Below are 17,520 nucleotides of genomic sequence, written 5' to 3' on the forward strand. Positions count from 1 at the left end.
TCGTTCTATCACCCAGGCTGGAGTGCAGTGGCACAATCCAGGCTCACTGCAACCTTTGCCACCTAGGTTCACGTGATTCTCCTGCCTCAGCCTCCCGAGTAGCTGGGATTACAGGCATGCCCCACCCCGTCCGGCTAATTTTTTGTATTTTTTCAGTAGAGGCAGGGTTTTACCATGCTAGCCAGGCTGGTCTTGAACTCCTGACCTTGTGATCTACCCGCCTTGGCTTCCCAAAGTGCTGGGAGTACAGGCGTGAGCTACCACGTCCAGCCACAAAAAATTTTTTAAAAAATTAGCCACAGCCAGGCACAGTGGCTCCTGCCTGTAATCCCAGCACTTTGGGAGGCCAAGGCAGGTGGATCACTTGAGGTCAGGAGTTCGAGACCAGCCTGGCTAACATGGTGAAACACTATCTCTACTAAAAATACAAAAATTAGCCAGGTATGGTGGTGCACGTCTGTTCTTCTGCACAGCCACTCAGGAGGCTGAGACAGGAGAATCATTTGAACCCGGGAGGCAGAGTGCACTGAACTGAGATTGTACCACTACACTCCAGCCTGGGCAACCAAGCAAGACTCTGTCTCAAATAAATTAAATAAATAAATATGTATAGGGAGAATATAAATGTACATATGTATTTACAATTAAAAAGCAAGTTGATAGAAAAATATTAAGCACATGATAATACAAGTAGAAGGCAGACCCAGCAGGTCAGTTTGGAAGCAAAACTTCATGGAAAGAAACCACCAGATCCTCTTGTTTTTCTGACTTCCCACTGCTCCCTGCACATCTGGTTTCCAGACAGGTGTCCTGCTTCCCACTCTGTCTCTCCACAAATGCAGGCTCCTCCAGGAAGTCTGCCCCAACCTTTTTTTTTTTTTTTTTTAAGAGATAGCTCTGTTGCCCAGGCTGGACTGCAGTGGTGCAATTATAACTAACTGCAGCCTCAAACTCCTAGGCTCAAGCAATCCTCCTGCCTCAGCCTCCCAAGTAGCTGGGACCACAGGCACATGCCAACCTCCCCAATACTGCCTTTTTCTGAAGTCAAGCACTGGTTGTCTGGATGACACTTTAGGCACTTAATCACATCCATCACCTAACTTTGGTTTCATGGTCTGTACTATTAAATACATTCTATTATTTTATCTTGAAAAGTAACATCTACTGGAAAACAAATTCGGTAACACTGATGCATATAAAACTAGAAGTGAAAGATCACCTCCCATTCCCCATTCCCACTGCTTGGAGCAGGGGTCACAAGCAAAGGTTTCTTGGGGCTACACTGCATGACCTGGGAGATGAGCCCCTGCTCACTGGCTCTAATCACTGCTGGACCTAGTAGTAAGAGAGCTTCTGCTTTTCCAAGAGAAGCTAGAAGTTCTGGATTTTATGTAAAATTTCCAGAATTTTATATAGACTGGTAATATTTAAAAATCTAACTTTTTTTTGAGACAGAGTCTCACTCTGTCACCCAGGCTGGAGTGCAGTGGCTCAGTCTTGGCTCACTGCAACCTCTGCCTCCCAGGTTCAAGTAATTCTCATGCCTCAGCGTCCCAAGTAGCTGGGACTAGAGGTGCATGCCACCACGCCCAGCTAATTTTTTGTATTTTTAGTAGAGATGGGGTTTCACCATGTTGGCCAGGCCAGTCTCGAACTCCTGAACTCAGGTGATCCTCTCAACTTGGCCTCTCAAAGTGCTGGGATTACAGGCATCAGCCACCGCACCCAGCCAAAATCTAACAATTTTTAAGTGTTTTGAAGTCAATTTAAATTTTGATCAACTGAATTTTTATTTTTTATTTTTTTCTATTTTTGTAGAGACGGGGTTTCCCCATGTTGCCTAGGCTGCTCTCGAGCTCCTGAGCTCAGGTGATCCACTCATCTCAGTCTCCCAAAGTGCTGGGATTGCAGGCATGAGCCAACATGCCCAATCTTGATTAACTGATTTTTAAATCAGATCAAACAAAATGGGTTAGTGAGCAAAATATACACATCGAGCTATATCCAGTCTAGGAGTAGAGAAAGGCCCTCTAGTCAGTACTGACTCACTCTTAGAGTGGTTAAATGTAACCACGTCACAGGAAGGCAGAAATCCCACAGGTGATGTGCTCCAGTGAGGCCTCCCCAGCTAAGGTGTATCCCATCACTATTCAGAGCTCAAAATACATTTTGAAAATTTATTTAATATATAAAATATTTCATTTATAACAGCTTCAAATTGTGTTTTACGTTACACTATAAGGTTTGTCTTGCTAATTTTATACTCTACAGTTTCACAGGTAAATTAATCCTAGTACCTAGGAGCTGCATAAAAGTAGGAAGGGCTCACATGTGATCAATTTTAGCCATCTAATTTTTTATTATTTTGAAATGAATCTTATTTCCCTCTACAAAATCAATTTTGTAGCATACTTGCTAATCTTGCCCTACTCAACATGGATGCTCAAGTTGAAGCTGAAATTCCAGTTTCAATGAGTCCATCATCCTGAGGATGATGCTCAAACTCTAATAACATCTGCATAAACACAAGGGTACGTGTAACAGCAAACCGAGGACAGTGTGGTACGGTGGAGAGAACACTGCGTGTTCAGGCCGGCGGATTTGGAGACAAGACTCCACTCAGCCACTTTCTTTCCAGCTCTGTGACACTGAATACATCCCAATCTCCCTGAATGTCACTTTTTTCATCTGTAAAAACAGGGTGATGAAATTACAATACTCAGTCAATCCACCTCACATGACTGTCATGAGGATAACACGAGCTACAATACACGACGTACTGTGTCTCAAAGTACTGGACAAGTATGTTTTATTATCCTCAGCTGTCAGAATGGAATTGGGAGCAATAAACAGTATTTAATGTTTAATGCTAATTAGAGAATTTTCCTGCCTAATAAAGTAGGTTAGTCTAGGATTATAAAAATGCAAGTAAAATAACAAAAAAAATGACATTGGTGCTCCCACGCTGACTTGAAACGGTATGAGATTTATGCTTTTGCAAAAACTCAGATAAAAAGGTATCAACTGTATCTAATAAAATCTTAAAAATTAATGGGATATATAATTACATAAACAACTCCACCGATAGCCAAGTAATTACAAAAAAGTCAGCATAACCATCACTGTAACTAAAATTAAGAACAACCAAAAACTGTGATTATATTAAAAACGAACAGTTGGGCAAACCTACCTTCCAGTTCGCCAGTTTTTTAAACTCTATGATTTTTATAACTGCTCCCATGAGAATACCTACAAGAGAAAATGTAAACTTTAACATAAATTTAAGATATGAGAAAGATTACTCAGTTTATTATTCTAGAGAAACTGAATATGAACAATAATGTATCTAAACGGCTTTTATGGAGTTCTGCAAGTTTTATGTCTGCAAACATAAGAATAGTAAGTTATTGTTAAGTTTTGAGTCACATGAATTTCTAGCTCACATCTCAGGCAAACATACTAAAATAAAGTACAAAAGTCAGACGGTTGGGGAGGTAAAGCATTTTTAAAGCAAGACCCAAGGATACTCTGGCTGGGGAAGATTTATCGCCTGTCATTTTTACTATATCCACCCATTTTCAATGGGAAATGGCAAGAGTTTACAAGCTAAGTTTGCCGGGTACTGTTTATTTCCATAATTTTCAAAAAAGAATTCTCGACCACTTTCTTAGACTCAAATAGCAGCTCCATGTCGAATATTTAGTTAGAAAAACGCAAATGCTGAAAATAACCTAAAGTAAAAGTTCTGTGAAATTCCTGGAAGAAAACAGACCTAAGTTCAGGCTTTTTCCATAAAGCTGACAGGCTCATCACTCTCATTAAGCAGCTACCAAAAATAATTCTCAAAGCAGCAGCATGGGCACAAATTATGATTTCTCTGCTACTCCCTAGATAAATGACTCTTTACCCTGCTGGTTCACCAGAATCACCATGGGAACTTTTTATAAAATAAAGATGCCCAAGTAGAACTCCAGACCTACTAAATAACAATCTCGGGTAGGAGGTGACACAAAGCAAGCCTGCAGGCCCCTGCCGTGGATGCTTCAACATGAAGACTTCCCTTTCCCATGGAGGAAGGAGCTCCGCCATCAGCCAGAGAAGACTGAAGCCCAGCTTACTGGGTGGGGTAGGAGAAAGTATCAGAACAAGAAGTTGAGCTGGAAAAGGACCTGTACTAACATGACCTCAGAGTGAGTAGTCTGAGGTGAACAGGGGAGATAAGTTCATTTTAACTTTATAAACCTTCATGCTATTGGAACTGTTATATAGTATTAAAAATAATAAAATTATTTTGAAAAAGAGAAAGGACCCAAGACAAAATAAAGCTGAGCTATAAAAGAGTCAATGAAAACACTTGCCAGGGGGCATGAAGCATGGATTCTAACCCATCAACCCATCTCCTGCTACAGTTCCCATGTTCCTATTTTTTTCAAATTGTAATTACATTTTAATTACAATACCTACAAGAGAAAAGGTGGAAAGAGGCCAGGTGCTCATGCCTGTAATCCCAGCACTTTGGGAGGCCAAGGCAGGTGGATTGTTTGAGGTCAGGAGTTCAAGACCAGCCTGACCAACATGGTGAGACCCCCATCTCTACTAAAAATACAAAAATTAGCCAGGCATGGTGGCATGTGCCTGTAGTCCCAACTACTTGGGAGAAGCAGGAGAATCGCTGGAACCCGCAAGGTGGAGGTTGCCGTGAGCCAAGATTGCACCACTGCACTCCAGCCTGGGTGACAAAGTAAGATTCCATCTCAAAACAACAACAACGTGGAAAGAACCCAAATGTCCTTAACTAATAAGTGAATAAACAAACTGTGGTATATCCATACAGTGTAGTATTATTCAGCAATGAAAAGGAATGAAGTACTGATAGCTGCTGCAACATGGAAGAATCTTGAAAATATACCAAGTGAAAGAAGCCAGACATAAAAGACATTTCACATATTCTATTTATATGAAATGTCCACAATAGGCAAATCTACAGGGACAGTAACGGTTGCCCAGGGATAGAGAGGAGAGGTATGGAGCTGATAGCTAAAGGGCATGGGGTTTCTTTTTGAGGTGATGAAAATGTCCTAAAATTGACTGTGGTGATGGCTGCGTAACTCTGGACATACTAAACACTGTTGAACACCGTGGGAGAATTGTGTGGTATGTGAAGTACATCTCAATAAAGCTGCTGCCAAATAAAAAGTACCACAGGTTGTATGATTCTATCAATTTATATGAAAGGTCCAGAACAGGCAAATTCATAGAGACAGAATATAGATTCGTGGTTTCCAGGGGATGGGAGAAGGGAGAAAGGAGAAATGGGGAGTGACTGCTAATGGATATGTTTCTTTTTGGGGTAATGAAAGTGTTCTGGCATTAGGTAGAGGTGATGGTTATACACTCTGAATACACTAAAAAGCTCTGAATTATGCACTTTAAGATGGTGAAATTATTATATGTGAATTATATTGCATTTTTTTTTAAGTCACAACCTTTTTAACCATTCCCCCACTGATGGTTTCCTCCAACTGTTTGCTATTAACAGTGGTGCTACAATGAACATGCTTGTACATGCCACTTTGTGTTAAGAGCATCTCCCTGTGGAAGACATTCACAACAAAAAAACCAAGACTCTCTCCCTAGGGCGGATCCAGAGACTACAAATGGCAGGATTACAAAGCATGAGCATTTTTATCATTGAAAATGTTGCCAAATTATCCTCCAAAGTAGTTGTACCGCCTTACACTTCCAAAAGAAAGTGTCCCACATCCTCAGTAGCGCTGGATAATCATCAGATGTTAACATTTCTGCCAACATGGTGGGCAAGAAATCATACTTTAATGTTTCAATTTGTATTTGCACTCAATTTGCATTCAGCAATTATCCTGATTCCCAGGGAAGTTAAACCTCTTTCCATCGTTTCAGACTTCATTTTCAAAGCTAGTGTTTTTCTGCTTTACTAAAACCTCATGTTTCTTTTTCTCTTCTAAAAGCATACCACATCTTAACGCCATGATTACCTTTTATAATCACACATAAAACAGTTACATTTGAAAATCGGTAATTATTCTATTGCCCAAGCCTGTGTTTTATTACTTACGAAGTGCTAGGAAGCTTTGTAAAATACAATGTGATATTATTAATAATTACTTAAATAATCCTTTGTGCACCAATAAATTGGCAAACTACTACTTTACCTCTTGAGATTGAGGTTCCAAGTTAGGTCAAATCAATCTACTCAACAGAGAAAATGAATTTGTATCACACAACTGGCCACCAGATAGAAATAATGCCTGAGATACAATTTTGTATATTCCTATTACTAAAAAGAATTTGAATGTGTACTCTCAAGTTACAAACTTTAATTTGTTATTAATTAATATGAAAGTGATGGCCGGGTGAGGTGGCTCACATCTGTAATCCCAGCACTTTAGGAGGCCAAGGTAGGTGGATCACCTGAAGTCAGGAGTTTGAGACCAGCCTGACCAACATGGAGAAACTCTGTCTCTACTAAAAATACAAAATTAGCCAGGCGTGGTGGTACATGCCTGTAATCCCAGCTACTTGGGAGGTTGAGGCAGGAGAACTGCTTGAACCCAGGAAGTGGAGGATGTGGTGAGCCGAGACCATGCTTTTACACTCCAGCCTGGGCAACAAGAGTGAAACTCTATCTCAAAAAAAAAGTTATTGCATTACTACACACACACACACACACGCATGTGTGCACCCACACACACGCTTTTTTTTTGAGATGAAGTCTCATTCTGTTGCCCAGACTGGAGTGCTCACTGCAACCTCCTGGATTCAAGCAACTCTCTTGCCTCAGCCTCCCAAGTAGCTGGGACTACAGGTGCGCACCACCAGGCCTGACGAATTTTCTTGTAGAGACAGGGCTTCACCATGTTGCTCAGGCTGGTCTTGAACTCCTGACCTCAACTGATCTGCCTGCCTTGGGCTCCCAAAGTGCTGGGATTACTGGCACGAGCCACTGCACCCAGCCATGTACCACTATATATACATAGATATATGGATAGAGAGAGTAGCTGGTATTAAAATTGTATGCCACCATACTTGGCTAATGATGATTGTATTTTTAGTAGAGACTGGGTTTCACCATGTTGGCCAGGCTGATCTTGAACTCCCAACCTCAGGTGATCCGCCTGCCTCAGCCTCCCAAAGGTGCTGGGATTACAGGCACGAGCCACCATGCCCAGCCTGTATTTTAAAATATTCACGAAAAATAGAAATTGTAAAAGAGTGAGGTTAAAAATAAAAAGAAACTCAAGTTCTAACATTTTCCTTTGCTCCTAGTTGATCTTTGTGCACACACCTCATTAAGGACACCACTCAATTCATTCAGAAGATCGGGAGCAATTAATGATTATTTGTTGAGCCTCTTCTTCCAGGATTTGTCATTTTCAATTACTTCTAATCCTCAAAAGAACACTGTAAGAAGGCTCAGAGAGTTTAAGTAGCTTTTCTGAGAGCTTAGGACCAGCAAGTGATGCTGGTCCACTAGCTCGGGTGCATCCTACCACCTAATCATGCTAAAGACACAGAAGACTGTACTATTGCAGGCTGCCTACACGACTCCAATGAACTGCCAATGTTTGCTCGTTCCCAGAGTGCACTGCAGGGCTACCATTATGACTGTAAAACGTAAGTATTCCTGGTCAGTAAGGTTACATGAAAAAGGTTTCAAATGTATTAATTTTTTTTTGTTACCAAGAAATGTTTTATTTTTCTTGCAGTAGTTTTAACTGCACAAAATCATGTTTTGTTTTTGCCATTTAAACATTATTGCACAATCCTATTCTGAAAGACAAATGTTCATTAAAAACAAAGCAAAAATAGGGATTTCCAGCTCTCTGGAATCCCCTCTCACATGGTGGGTGTTGCTTCACTGCAGTGAGGCTAAGTTTGCGCTTCTCATCACTTGAGTTTGGCCTACTTCTCTCCTCATTGGAATTATGCCGATTCTTGTCATTAGCAGAAGTGTGGGATGATGTCTGGTCTTTCCCTTCCAGCTCTCCTGAGAAACTCTCTGATAGCATCCACCACTTGCTGGAATAGTTTACCTTTGCTAATCTTTATCGTTTCCTCTTTATGAGCATGATATGGCTTCAGTTGTTTCACTCTGATCCAGGCATGATCTTCTGTTCCAAAAAGTTTCACAAAGAAGCATTTCTTTCCACGAGGTTTCTGCAAGTCCTTTGATGGGTTAACAATCTTTCCTGGCCAAGGAGGATACTGGCCGAGTTTCCCCCACACCAAGTCACTAAACAGCGGACTCACAGCCGCCATCTTACCACCCAACCATCCCTGAAGCCTGGGCCACTAAAAAATCCTCAAATGTATTAATAATCAGATTACACAATGTACAATCACAAAACAAGTTCTCTCTCTCTCTCTCTCAAAAAAAGAATATATATATACACACATACACACCTAGGGATTTGCACTGTGTTAAAAAGAAATAAATGCATACACACACACTCATACCGTGTGCCAAGCACTGTGCTAATGTGCAAAATATATTAATACATTATTATTATTTGCTTGAGGCAGAGTCTCACTCTGTCATCCAGGCTGGAGTTCAGTGGCACAATCTTGGCTCACGACAACTTCCATCTCCCAGGTTCAAGCAATTCTCCTGCCTCAGCCTTCCATGTAGCTGAGATTTCAGGTGCATGCCACCATGGCTAATTTTTGCATTTTTAGTAGAGATGGGGCTTTGCCATGTTGACCAGGCTGGTCTTGAACCCCTGACCTCAAGTGACCTGCCCACCTCTGCCTCCCAAAGTGTTGAGATTACAGGTGTGAGCCACTGTGCCTGGCTCTTTTAATTAAAAACAATTTTTTGGTGGGGGTACAGAAAGCCTGCCAGACAACTTCTGAAAGAGCTGTAACTGGCCAAAAGCACTATCCTTAAAAAACAACAAAAAAAATTAAAATATTTTAGTAAGAAGCAAGAAGGAATAGAATTAAATAGCACAAACATGGTTTAAAAAGTTATGATGGGGAGCACATTTGCATATTCTATTTACCCAATGATTCAATTAAATCTTGTTTGTGAATTAGATCATAGTTTTTCTTATAATCAGCAGTATTAAGGCTAAACTTTGGCATCTGAAAGTCAAACTTCCAGCCCTCCATTTATAATCCCAGTCAGGCCTTTTCTCACTAAAATAAGGCATGACTGTTGGAGTTGGAGGCAAACTCCTATTTTTGCCATTATTCAACAGAGGATGCTGGGCAATATGCTTACAAGTATTTCATTTTCCTTTTTTTTTTTTTTTTGAGATGGTGTCTCGATCTGCCTCCCAGGCTGGAATGCACTGGCATGATCTCAGCTCACTGCAACCTCTACCTCCCAGGTTCAAGTGATTCTCCTGCCTCAGCCTCCAGAGTAGCTGGGACTATAGGCATGCACCACCATGCCTGGCTAATTTTTGTATTTTTAGTGGAGGTGGGGTTTTGCCATGTTGACCAGGCTGGTCTCAAACTCCTGACCTCAGGTGATCTCCCCACCTTGGCCTCCCAAAGTGCTGGGATTAGACATGAGCCACCATGCCCAGCCTCATTTTAATTCCTTACAAATCTTAGCCCCAAATATATAAATGAATCACCATTATACAGCCAGTAAAAAAATAAATATGGCCCATATTTATTTATTTATAAATATGGGCACGGTGGCTCATGCCTGTAACCCTAGTACTTTGGGAGGCAGAGGCAGGCGGATCACTTGAGGTCAGGAGTTTGAGACCAGCCTGGCCAACATGGTGAAATCCTGTCTCTACTAAAAATACAAAAATTAGCCAGGCATGGTGGCACATGCCTGTAATCCCAGCTACTTGGGAGGCTGAAGCAGGAGAATCACTTAAACCCAGGGGGCGGAGGTAGCAGTAAGCCAAGATTGCGCCACTGCACTCCAGGCTGGGTGACTGAATGAGACTCTGTCTCAAAAAAAAGAAAAAATAAAATAAATAAATAAATGTGTGAACTCAACTAATACATGGGAAGAACACACAAAAAATGATATAAACTCAAATTAAACTATATAAAGTGATCTAATACATATGGATATGCCTACACACAGACTGGAAGAAAATGAAACAAGATAAAAATAATTGTCAATAAATGCCAGGCACAGTGGCTCATGCCTATGATCCCAGCACTTCGGGAGCCTGAGGCAGACAGATCACCAGGTCAAGAGATCGAGACCATCCTGGCCAACATGGTGAAACCCCGTCTCTACTAAAAATACAAAAATTAGCTGGGCATGGTGGTGCACGCCTCTAGTCCCAGCTACTTGGGAGGCTGAGGCAGGAGAATCACTTGAATCCAGGAGGCAGAGGTTGCAGTAAGCTGAGATCACGCCACTGCACTCCAGCCTGGGCAACAGAGCAAGACACTGTCTCAAAAAAATAAAAATAAATTTTAAAAAATTGTCAATAAACACTTTTTTTTAATATAGTTGTTTAGCTGTACAAAAGGAATTAGTTTTTAAAAGGCCAAAACTACAGAATTCCATAAAGTATAGAAAGTATTCTGAAAGCTTTGAACAGGGTCCCCAAGGAACTCTTTAGAACTTCAGGTTGCCAGACACAGTGGCGCATGCCTGTAGTCCCAGCTACTCAGGAGGCTGAGGTGGGAGGATCACTTGAGCCCAGGAGTTCTGGGCTGTAGTGCGCTATGCTGATCAGGTGTCCACACTAAGTTTGGCATCAATATGGTGACCTCCCGGGAGCGGGGGACCACCAGGTTGCCTAAGGAGGGGTGAACCGGCCCAGGTCGGAAAAAGAGCAGGTCAAAACTCCCATGCTGATCAGTAGCGGGATCGCGCCTGTGAACAGCCACTGCACTCCAGCCTGGGCAACACAGCAAGACACCATCTCTTAAAAAATAATAAAATTTTTAAAAAATAAAAATAAATTAAAAAAAATTTTTTTTAATAATAAAAAAAAGAACTTCCGGTTGATACTATATTTTTATAAAAAATAAAAAGTGGCCAGATAGACACTCATTTAAAAATACAACAAAGGGCCGGGCGCGGTGGCTCACGCTTGTAATCCCAGCACTTTGGGAGGCCGAGGCGGGTGGATCACAAGGTCAAGAGATCGAGACCATCCTGGTCAACATGGTGAAACCCCGTCTCTACTAAAAATACAAAAAATTATATGGGCATGGTGGTGCATGCCTGTAATCCCAGCTACTCGGGAGGCTGAGGCAGGAGAATTGCCTGAACCCAGGAGGCAGAGGTTGCGGTGAGCCGAGATCGCGCCATTGCACTCCAGCCTGGGTAACAAGAGCGAAACTCCGTCTCAAAAAAAAAAAAAAAAAAAGTAGAAGGGGGGACATGTGCTTTTAGAGTACAGATGGTCCTTTGCTATACCGACAATTTCTTAAGAACGCTGAACACCGAACTACAAACCAAAAGACCAACAATGTCTCAAAATGACTGCCAACTACAAAGTAACCTCTGGCAGGCAAGGAAAATTTATCCCTGAAAGAATGAAAACCCTACTTTCTCTGGCATCTTCATCTAGATTCTTTTTTGGCACAAAAGTTGGAAATTCTTGAAATGGTAGATATCTCAATATTTAGTTACACTTTGTTCCAGTTGAGGAAAAAATTTTCCTTCAATTTCTATAGCTTTATGAAATACAGAATTATTTTGATAGCTATGTCAGCATATGCAAATTCTAACCAAATGTCCTCTAATGTAATTTTTAAAAAGTACTTTCTGGACCCCACCACTTTCCCTGGAACTGCTCGTAGGTTTTCAGTCACCTGAGTTAGCAAATAAGTATTGAAAGCAAGACTGCCATCACTTCTCCCAAGACCTGGCTGTGCAGGCTACAATTATTTCTGCAACATCGGTGAAGAAATGAACCTGTGGATGGAGACCCTGCCTGAGAGTGAAGTCAAGGAAAAGGGATTCACTGCTGAGACATGGAGAACTGGGTCCAGGAGACCTGATTCAGCTGTCTCAAGCTAATATAACCTGTAGTTTTGCCAATTATATGAGCCAACACACGTGTGACCTCAAACCAATTTTTTGTTTGTTCATTTTGAGATGGAGTCTTGCTCTGTCATCCAGGCTGCGGTGCTCTGCTGTGACCTGGGCTCACTGCAACTTCCACCTCCTGGACTCAAGTGGTTCTCTTGCCTCCAGAGTAGTTGACACTACAAGCGCCTGCCATCACGCCCAGCTAATTTTTCTATTTTTAGTAGAGATGGGGTTTCACCATGTTGGCCAGGCTGGTATTGAACTCCTGGACTCAGGCGATCCGCCTGCCTCAGCCTTCCAAAGTACTGGGATTACAGGCATAAGCCACCTCACCTGGCCAATTTGATTTCTTTTAAATTGGGTTTTGTCCCTTGAATGGAAAGAGTTCTATGTTAGTTAAGATACTTTTAGTTGCAAGTAAAAGAACCTAGACTAAAAATGGCTTAAATAATAAATGTTGGATTTTTCTCTTTATTCCAAATTAACAATAGCTAATAGATGTTTATTATCTCATATAACGGGTAGCACTGAGATAGGAAGCTTCAAGGCTATCAATTCAACAAAGCAACAATGCAATCAAGAATCTGGGATTCCCATCTGTCCCCCTGGCAATCCTTAGCACTCTGGCTTTTGTCTTTGAGCCACAATAGTTGCAAGATGGCTACCCATACATTAGGCATCACAATCTTATTCAGCAGCGGCATCAAAGAAATGAAGGAGAAATTTCTCATTACTATTGAAGAAGAAAATGTTTTCCAGGACCCACCACCTCCTCATACTTCCCCTTGGTGTCACTGGCCAGAACTGGGTTTCACACTGCCTCGCTGCCTCCACCCCTCTCAACCAATCATTGGCAAAGAGTGAAATTAACATGATGGCAAAGACCAATCTTGAGTTGGAGGGGCCCATCTTCCTTGAGCACACTGTGGCAAGATATCTGATCAAAACTGGGGTTCTATTTTCAAGGAAGAAGGGGGGAAATGACTCTTTGGTAAGCAACCAACAACATCTGCTCTAAATCCTAATAGAAGCACTGGTGTTCAGCAAGCTGCAGCTACCCAAACATTCAAGAAATATGAAGAGCTTGAAATTCCAAACCAGAGGTCAGGCATAGTGGCTCACGCCTGAAATCTCAGTACTTTGGGAGGCCAAGGCAGGTGGATCACGAGGTCGGTAGTTCAAGACCAGCCTGGCCAAGATGGTGAAACCCCATCTCTACTAAAAATTTTTTAAAAAATTAGCCAGGCGTGGTGGCAGGAACCTGTAATCCCAGCTACTCAGGAAGCTGAGGCAGGAGAATCACTTGAACCCGGGTGGCAGAGATTGCAGTGAACCGAGACTGTGCCATGGCACTCCAGCCTGGGTGACAGAGTGAGATTTTGTCTTAAAAGAAAAAAAAAAGGAAAGAAAGAAAGAAATTCCAAACCAAATTATAAGAATTATCATTTTAATTTTCATATGTATAACACTCAAATACACACCAACTATAATTTTGATAGCAAATTTCTTTAAGAAGCTATAAAGCTGACCACAAAACTATAAATTCTTTGGAGTAGTGCTTTAAGTCTTTACTGAATGTGCCAGAATTATGAGTATTAACCACATAGGTTCTTTTCAATATGCCTAACAGCAGAAAGGAATGTTAATGAACAAGCCTTCTATTCTCGGAGCTCTAGAACTATTTTATTAGCTAAGGTTGTTAGAATCTACCAAGATACACTGGCTAAAAAACATGCTAAAAGAAAACAAGAACTCTTTGAGTAAAACTGGTTTCCAAGCTTGTACTGAAGATCAATACTATCCAGTGGTGCCCATTCCTTAAAATATGGCATCACCTAGAGGTCATAAGGCATAAATGAGATGACACTGTGAAGGCTCACAAGCCAGGATCTGGCACTTAGTAGTACTGAAGTCGAGGGAAAATTCAGGAGAGTCTGAACCAGGGTAGCAGGACTATTGGTGGTGATGGGAGGAGAGGGAAGCTAGTGAACAGAATCTGAATGATCATGTCCAAAGCCAACCTAAATAATAACTATCTTGTGAAAGAACTACTACTCCACTAAAGATCTACCAGGCAATGAAAGTTAACTTCTGAACATCAGCGGTGATCAGGAAAAATTAAATGCCATTAGTAGGCAAGTGGAAACTCGTAAAAGTAACTACAAAATAATAAACTGGTAAAAAGCTTTGGCTGACCTTAGCAAGACTTTATTTACTGTGCCTTACGTGTCTCCACCCACATTTTAGTCTTGAACTTCTATTTACTGAAACTCCCCACTTCCTTCACTAAACTTGCGTGTGCATTCACACTTGTCATTACATGAATTCATTCACTGCAACTAGATCTTAACACTTAATTGGCACAGGAAACAAGAGAGAAATTTAAGTGGGGTAGAGTGGAATGCTCTCTGAAGACTTTAGATCTGACTCTGGCATTAAGTGAGCCATTTCTCCCTCCTAAACCGTCAAGTCAGAGTCCCTTCTGTCTATAAAATTGAGTGATTCTTTTTGTTTTGAGACAGAGTATCACTCTGTCACCCAGGCTGGAATGCAATGGCGTGATCTCAGCTCACTGCAGCCTCTGCCTCCCGGGTTCAAGCGATTCTCCTGCCTCACCCTCCCAAATAGCTGGGATTATGGGCGTGTGCCATGACACCTGGCTAATTTTTTGTATTTTTAGTAGAGACGGGGTTTCACCATGTTGGCCAGGCTTATCTCAAACACCTGACCTCAGGTGATTTGCCCACCTCGGCCTCCCAAAGTGGTGGGATTACACGCGTGAGCTACCATGCCCTGCCAAAACTGAGTGATTCTATGAAGGGTCATTACTTACCTTAGTTGAGTTGGATGTTAGCCTAGCCTAGTAGTAGAGGTCAATGTTCCCCAAGGGTAGTTCTATCAGAAGTAAAAGCTAAGAAAGGGCCTTTGAGCTGTACAGAGCTGTATGGCCATTGGGCTTCTACATGACCTTTAGCAGGTCACTACCCTTCTTGAGCCCCAGTGTCCTCATCTGTAAAATGGGACCATAATACCCTTAGGGCACGTTGCAGTGAGGATTAAATGAGATCAGGGATGTGATGCATCTCTTGTGGTTGCTGGCACTAAAGACACACTCAAAAAATGGTAGTTACCGTTACTGCTTTTATTATGGAATCACCAATACGCACTTACCTAAAGAAACTACAGCAACACTCTCTGGCAAGAAATGTAATCTGTATCGGATCAGTAAATGCACCAATATGATGCAGATAGCTGTGGGAAAAAAAAATAAGACATTGTTTAAAAAAAAACAAACAACACGCTATTTTAAATAATAAACACCAAGTTCCAGTCAGTGGTTCTTTCTGGGACTGCCCTCACAAAAATTTCAATATAACATAGTGAACTTCAGTTGTTTTTTTCATGTCTCATTTTTTAAACTGGAGGTACATTTACAATGTTTATTATATTTTCTCTATACTTATTTGTCTGTCTGAACTAGTTTGTTTTCCAGTAGTTATTGGAAGAACCACAGAAACCTGATTTTTTTGAGACAGAATCTCACTGTGTCACCCAGGCTGGAGTGCAGTGGTGTGATCTAGGCTCACTGCAGTCTCAATTTTCCAGGGTTAGGTGATCCTCCCACTTCAGCCTCCCAAGTAGCTTGGACTACAGGCACATGCCACCATACCCGGCTAAATTTTTTGTTTCACCATGTTGTACAGGCTGGTCTCCAACTCTTGGGCTCAAGCAATCCACCCACCTTGCCCTCCCAAAGTGCTGGGATTACAGGCATTGAGCCACAGTGCCCAGCCACAAATCTGTTTTTTAATATAAGCTGTTAAACCTTATACAATCATGTAAAAATTATTCAAATTTTTCTGATTCTGAGAAATGGTCTTCAACTTTTTGGAAGTGATTATCAACGGGAACACTCTATATGGTGAAGAGGAAGTCAATGAAATCAATCACTTTTGCACAAATGTAACCACAACAGATTGCAATGACACAAATTATTTTGCCGCCATGTGACTGGCTCTTAACATACAGGGAAGTAAGGGTTTTACAACAGGAAAAAGTAAATATTTTGGTTTGGTGACAAGAACATCTTGTTCTAAATCGTGAGCTAAATACAAGGTTCATCAATGCCAAGATCTGAATATGGACCACTCCTGCCCCCCAGCTGGGTACAGCTGTGTCCTGCCATTCCCACTGTCTGAGGGCTTCCCATGAGCCATGAACTAGGCTGAACACCCCAAATTCACTTTCATTTAATCCTCCAACTCCCCTCTGAACTAGCTGTGATTACCACTATCTTCTCTGATTACAGATCAGAAAACTGAGGCTTTGCCGGGCGCGGTGGCTCAAGCCTGTAATCCCAGCACTTTGGGAGGCCGAGGCGGGTGGATCACGAGGTCAAGAGATCGAGACCATCCTGGTCAACATGGTGAAACCCCATCTCTACCAAAAATACAAAAAATTAGCTGGGCATGGTGGCGTGTGCCTGTAATCCCAGCGACTCAGGAGGCTGAGGCAGGAGAATTGCCTGAACCCAGGAGGCGGAGGTTGCGGTGAGCCGAGATCGCGCCATTGCACTCCAGCCTGGGTAACATGGGTGAAACTCCGTCTCAGAAAAAAAAAAAAAGAAAACTGAGGCTTCAAGACATCACAGCACCTGTCACACCACTGGTAGGAGCTGCAGTACTGAGTCAGATCCAAATCTGTGCTCTTAACCACAGTGGACCCTACCACTTCCCTCCTGGCTGGATGCCTTCATTCCTCAACCTCCAAAATAGAATAATGTCTAACTTTCCTCACAGAGGTGTTGTCATGACAGAAAATAAGCAGATGCAAAATAAAACTATTTGAAAGGGATATTTCTGGACTACCCCCCTGAAAAAAAATAGGATACTTCACAAAAATTATTCCTAAATGTAATTTCCTAATCCAAATGTTAGTGTGCATGTCTCTTTCTTTTTCTCTGAGCCACAGTGCCCAGCCAGAAATCTATTTTTTAATATAAACTGTTAAATGTTATACAATCATGTAAAATTATTCAAATTTTTCTGATTCTGAGAAATGGTCTTCATTTGCACCTAGGCGGTATACCACCCCATCAATCACAGTATTAACAGGACTAAAATTAATTTTGTTATTTTCTTCAAGGAAATGTTTAAACAATTCGTATGGCTGTTCACTGGTCACTCTCAGAGGTTATGCTGACAAATTAGTTTTCTTTAATCCCACCAAAAAGCACCAGGTGGCCAGATCGTTGTAAACGTAGACATTCTGTCCCCTTTTAATTCTGTGCTTTAAACTATCAATCTGTGGTATTATTTTTATATAAATATTTAACCTAGATAGAAATCCTACATTAAATACTAAGGGCAAGAAAAAAGTTTCAGGGCATAAGCATAACATGTGACTAATTAACATGACCACTGTCTAGACAAAACCAAAAAAGGCAAATGAGTGCATAAGTGGACAGAAAATAGACCAAGAAAGTTGAACCAGTTTCTGCTCTTCCTTTGTAC

General features: G+C 41.5%; 1 protein-coding gene across 2 annotated transcripts in view; it reads right to left on the reverse strand.

Annotated features, from left to right (window-relative positions):
• SLC9A8 (solute carrier family 9 member A8) overlaps positions 1 to 17,520 on the reverse strand; it is a 78,839-nt gene that overhangs the window by 53,080 nt on the left and 8,239 nt on the right. For both annotated transcript variants that reach the window (XM_017529930.2, XM_017529931.2), the window contains exons 3-4: positions 15,179 to 15,259; positions 3,191 to 3,249 (exon numbers count right to left, since the gene is read on the reverse strand). In XM_017529930.2, coding sequence (XP_017385419.1) covers positions 3,191 to 3,249; positions 15,179 to 15,259 — 140 coding nt within the window. The remainder of the gene's footprint in view (positions 1 to 3,190; positions 3,250 to 15,178; positions 15,260 to 17,520) is intronic.

This window comes from Cebus imitator, unplaced genomic scaffold (genome assembly GCF_001604975.1).
Source record: "Cebus imitator isolate Cc_AM_T3 unplaced genomic scaffold, Cebus_imitator-1.0 Scaffold62, whole genome shotgun sequence".
Lineage (NCBI taxonomy): Eukaryota > Metazoa > Chordata > Mammalia > Primates > Cebidae > Cebus > Cebus imitator.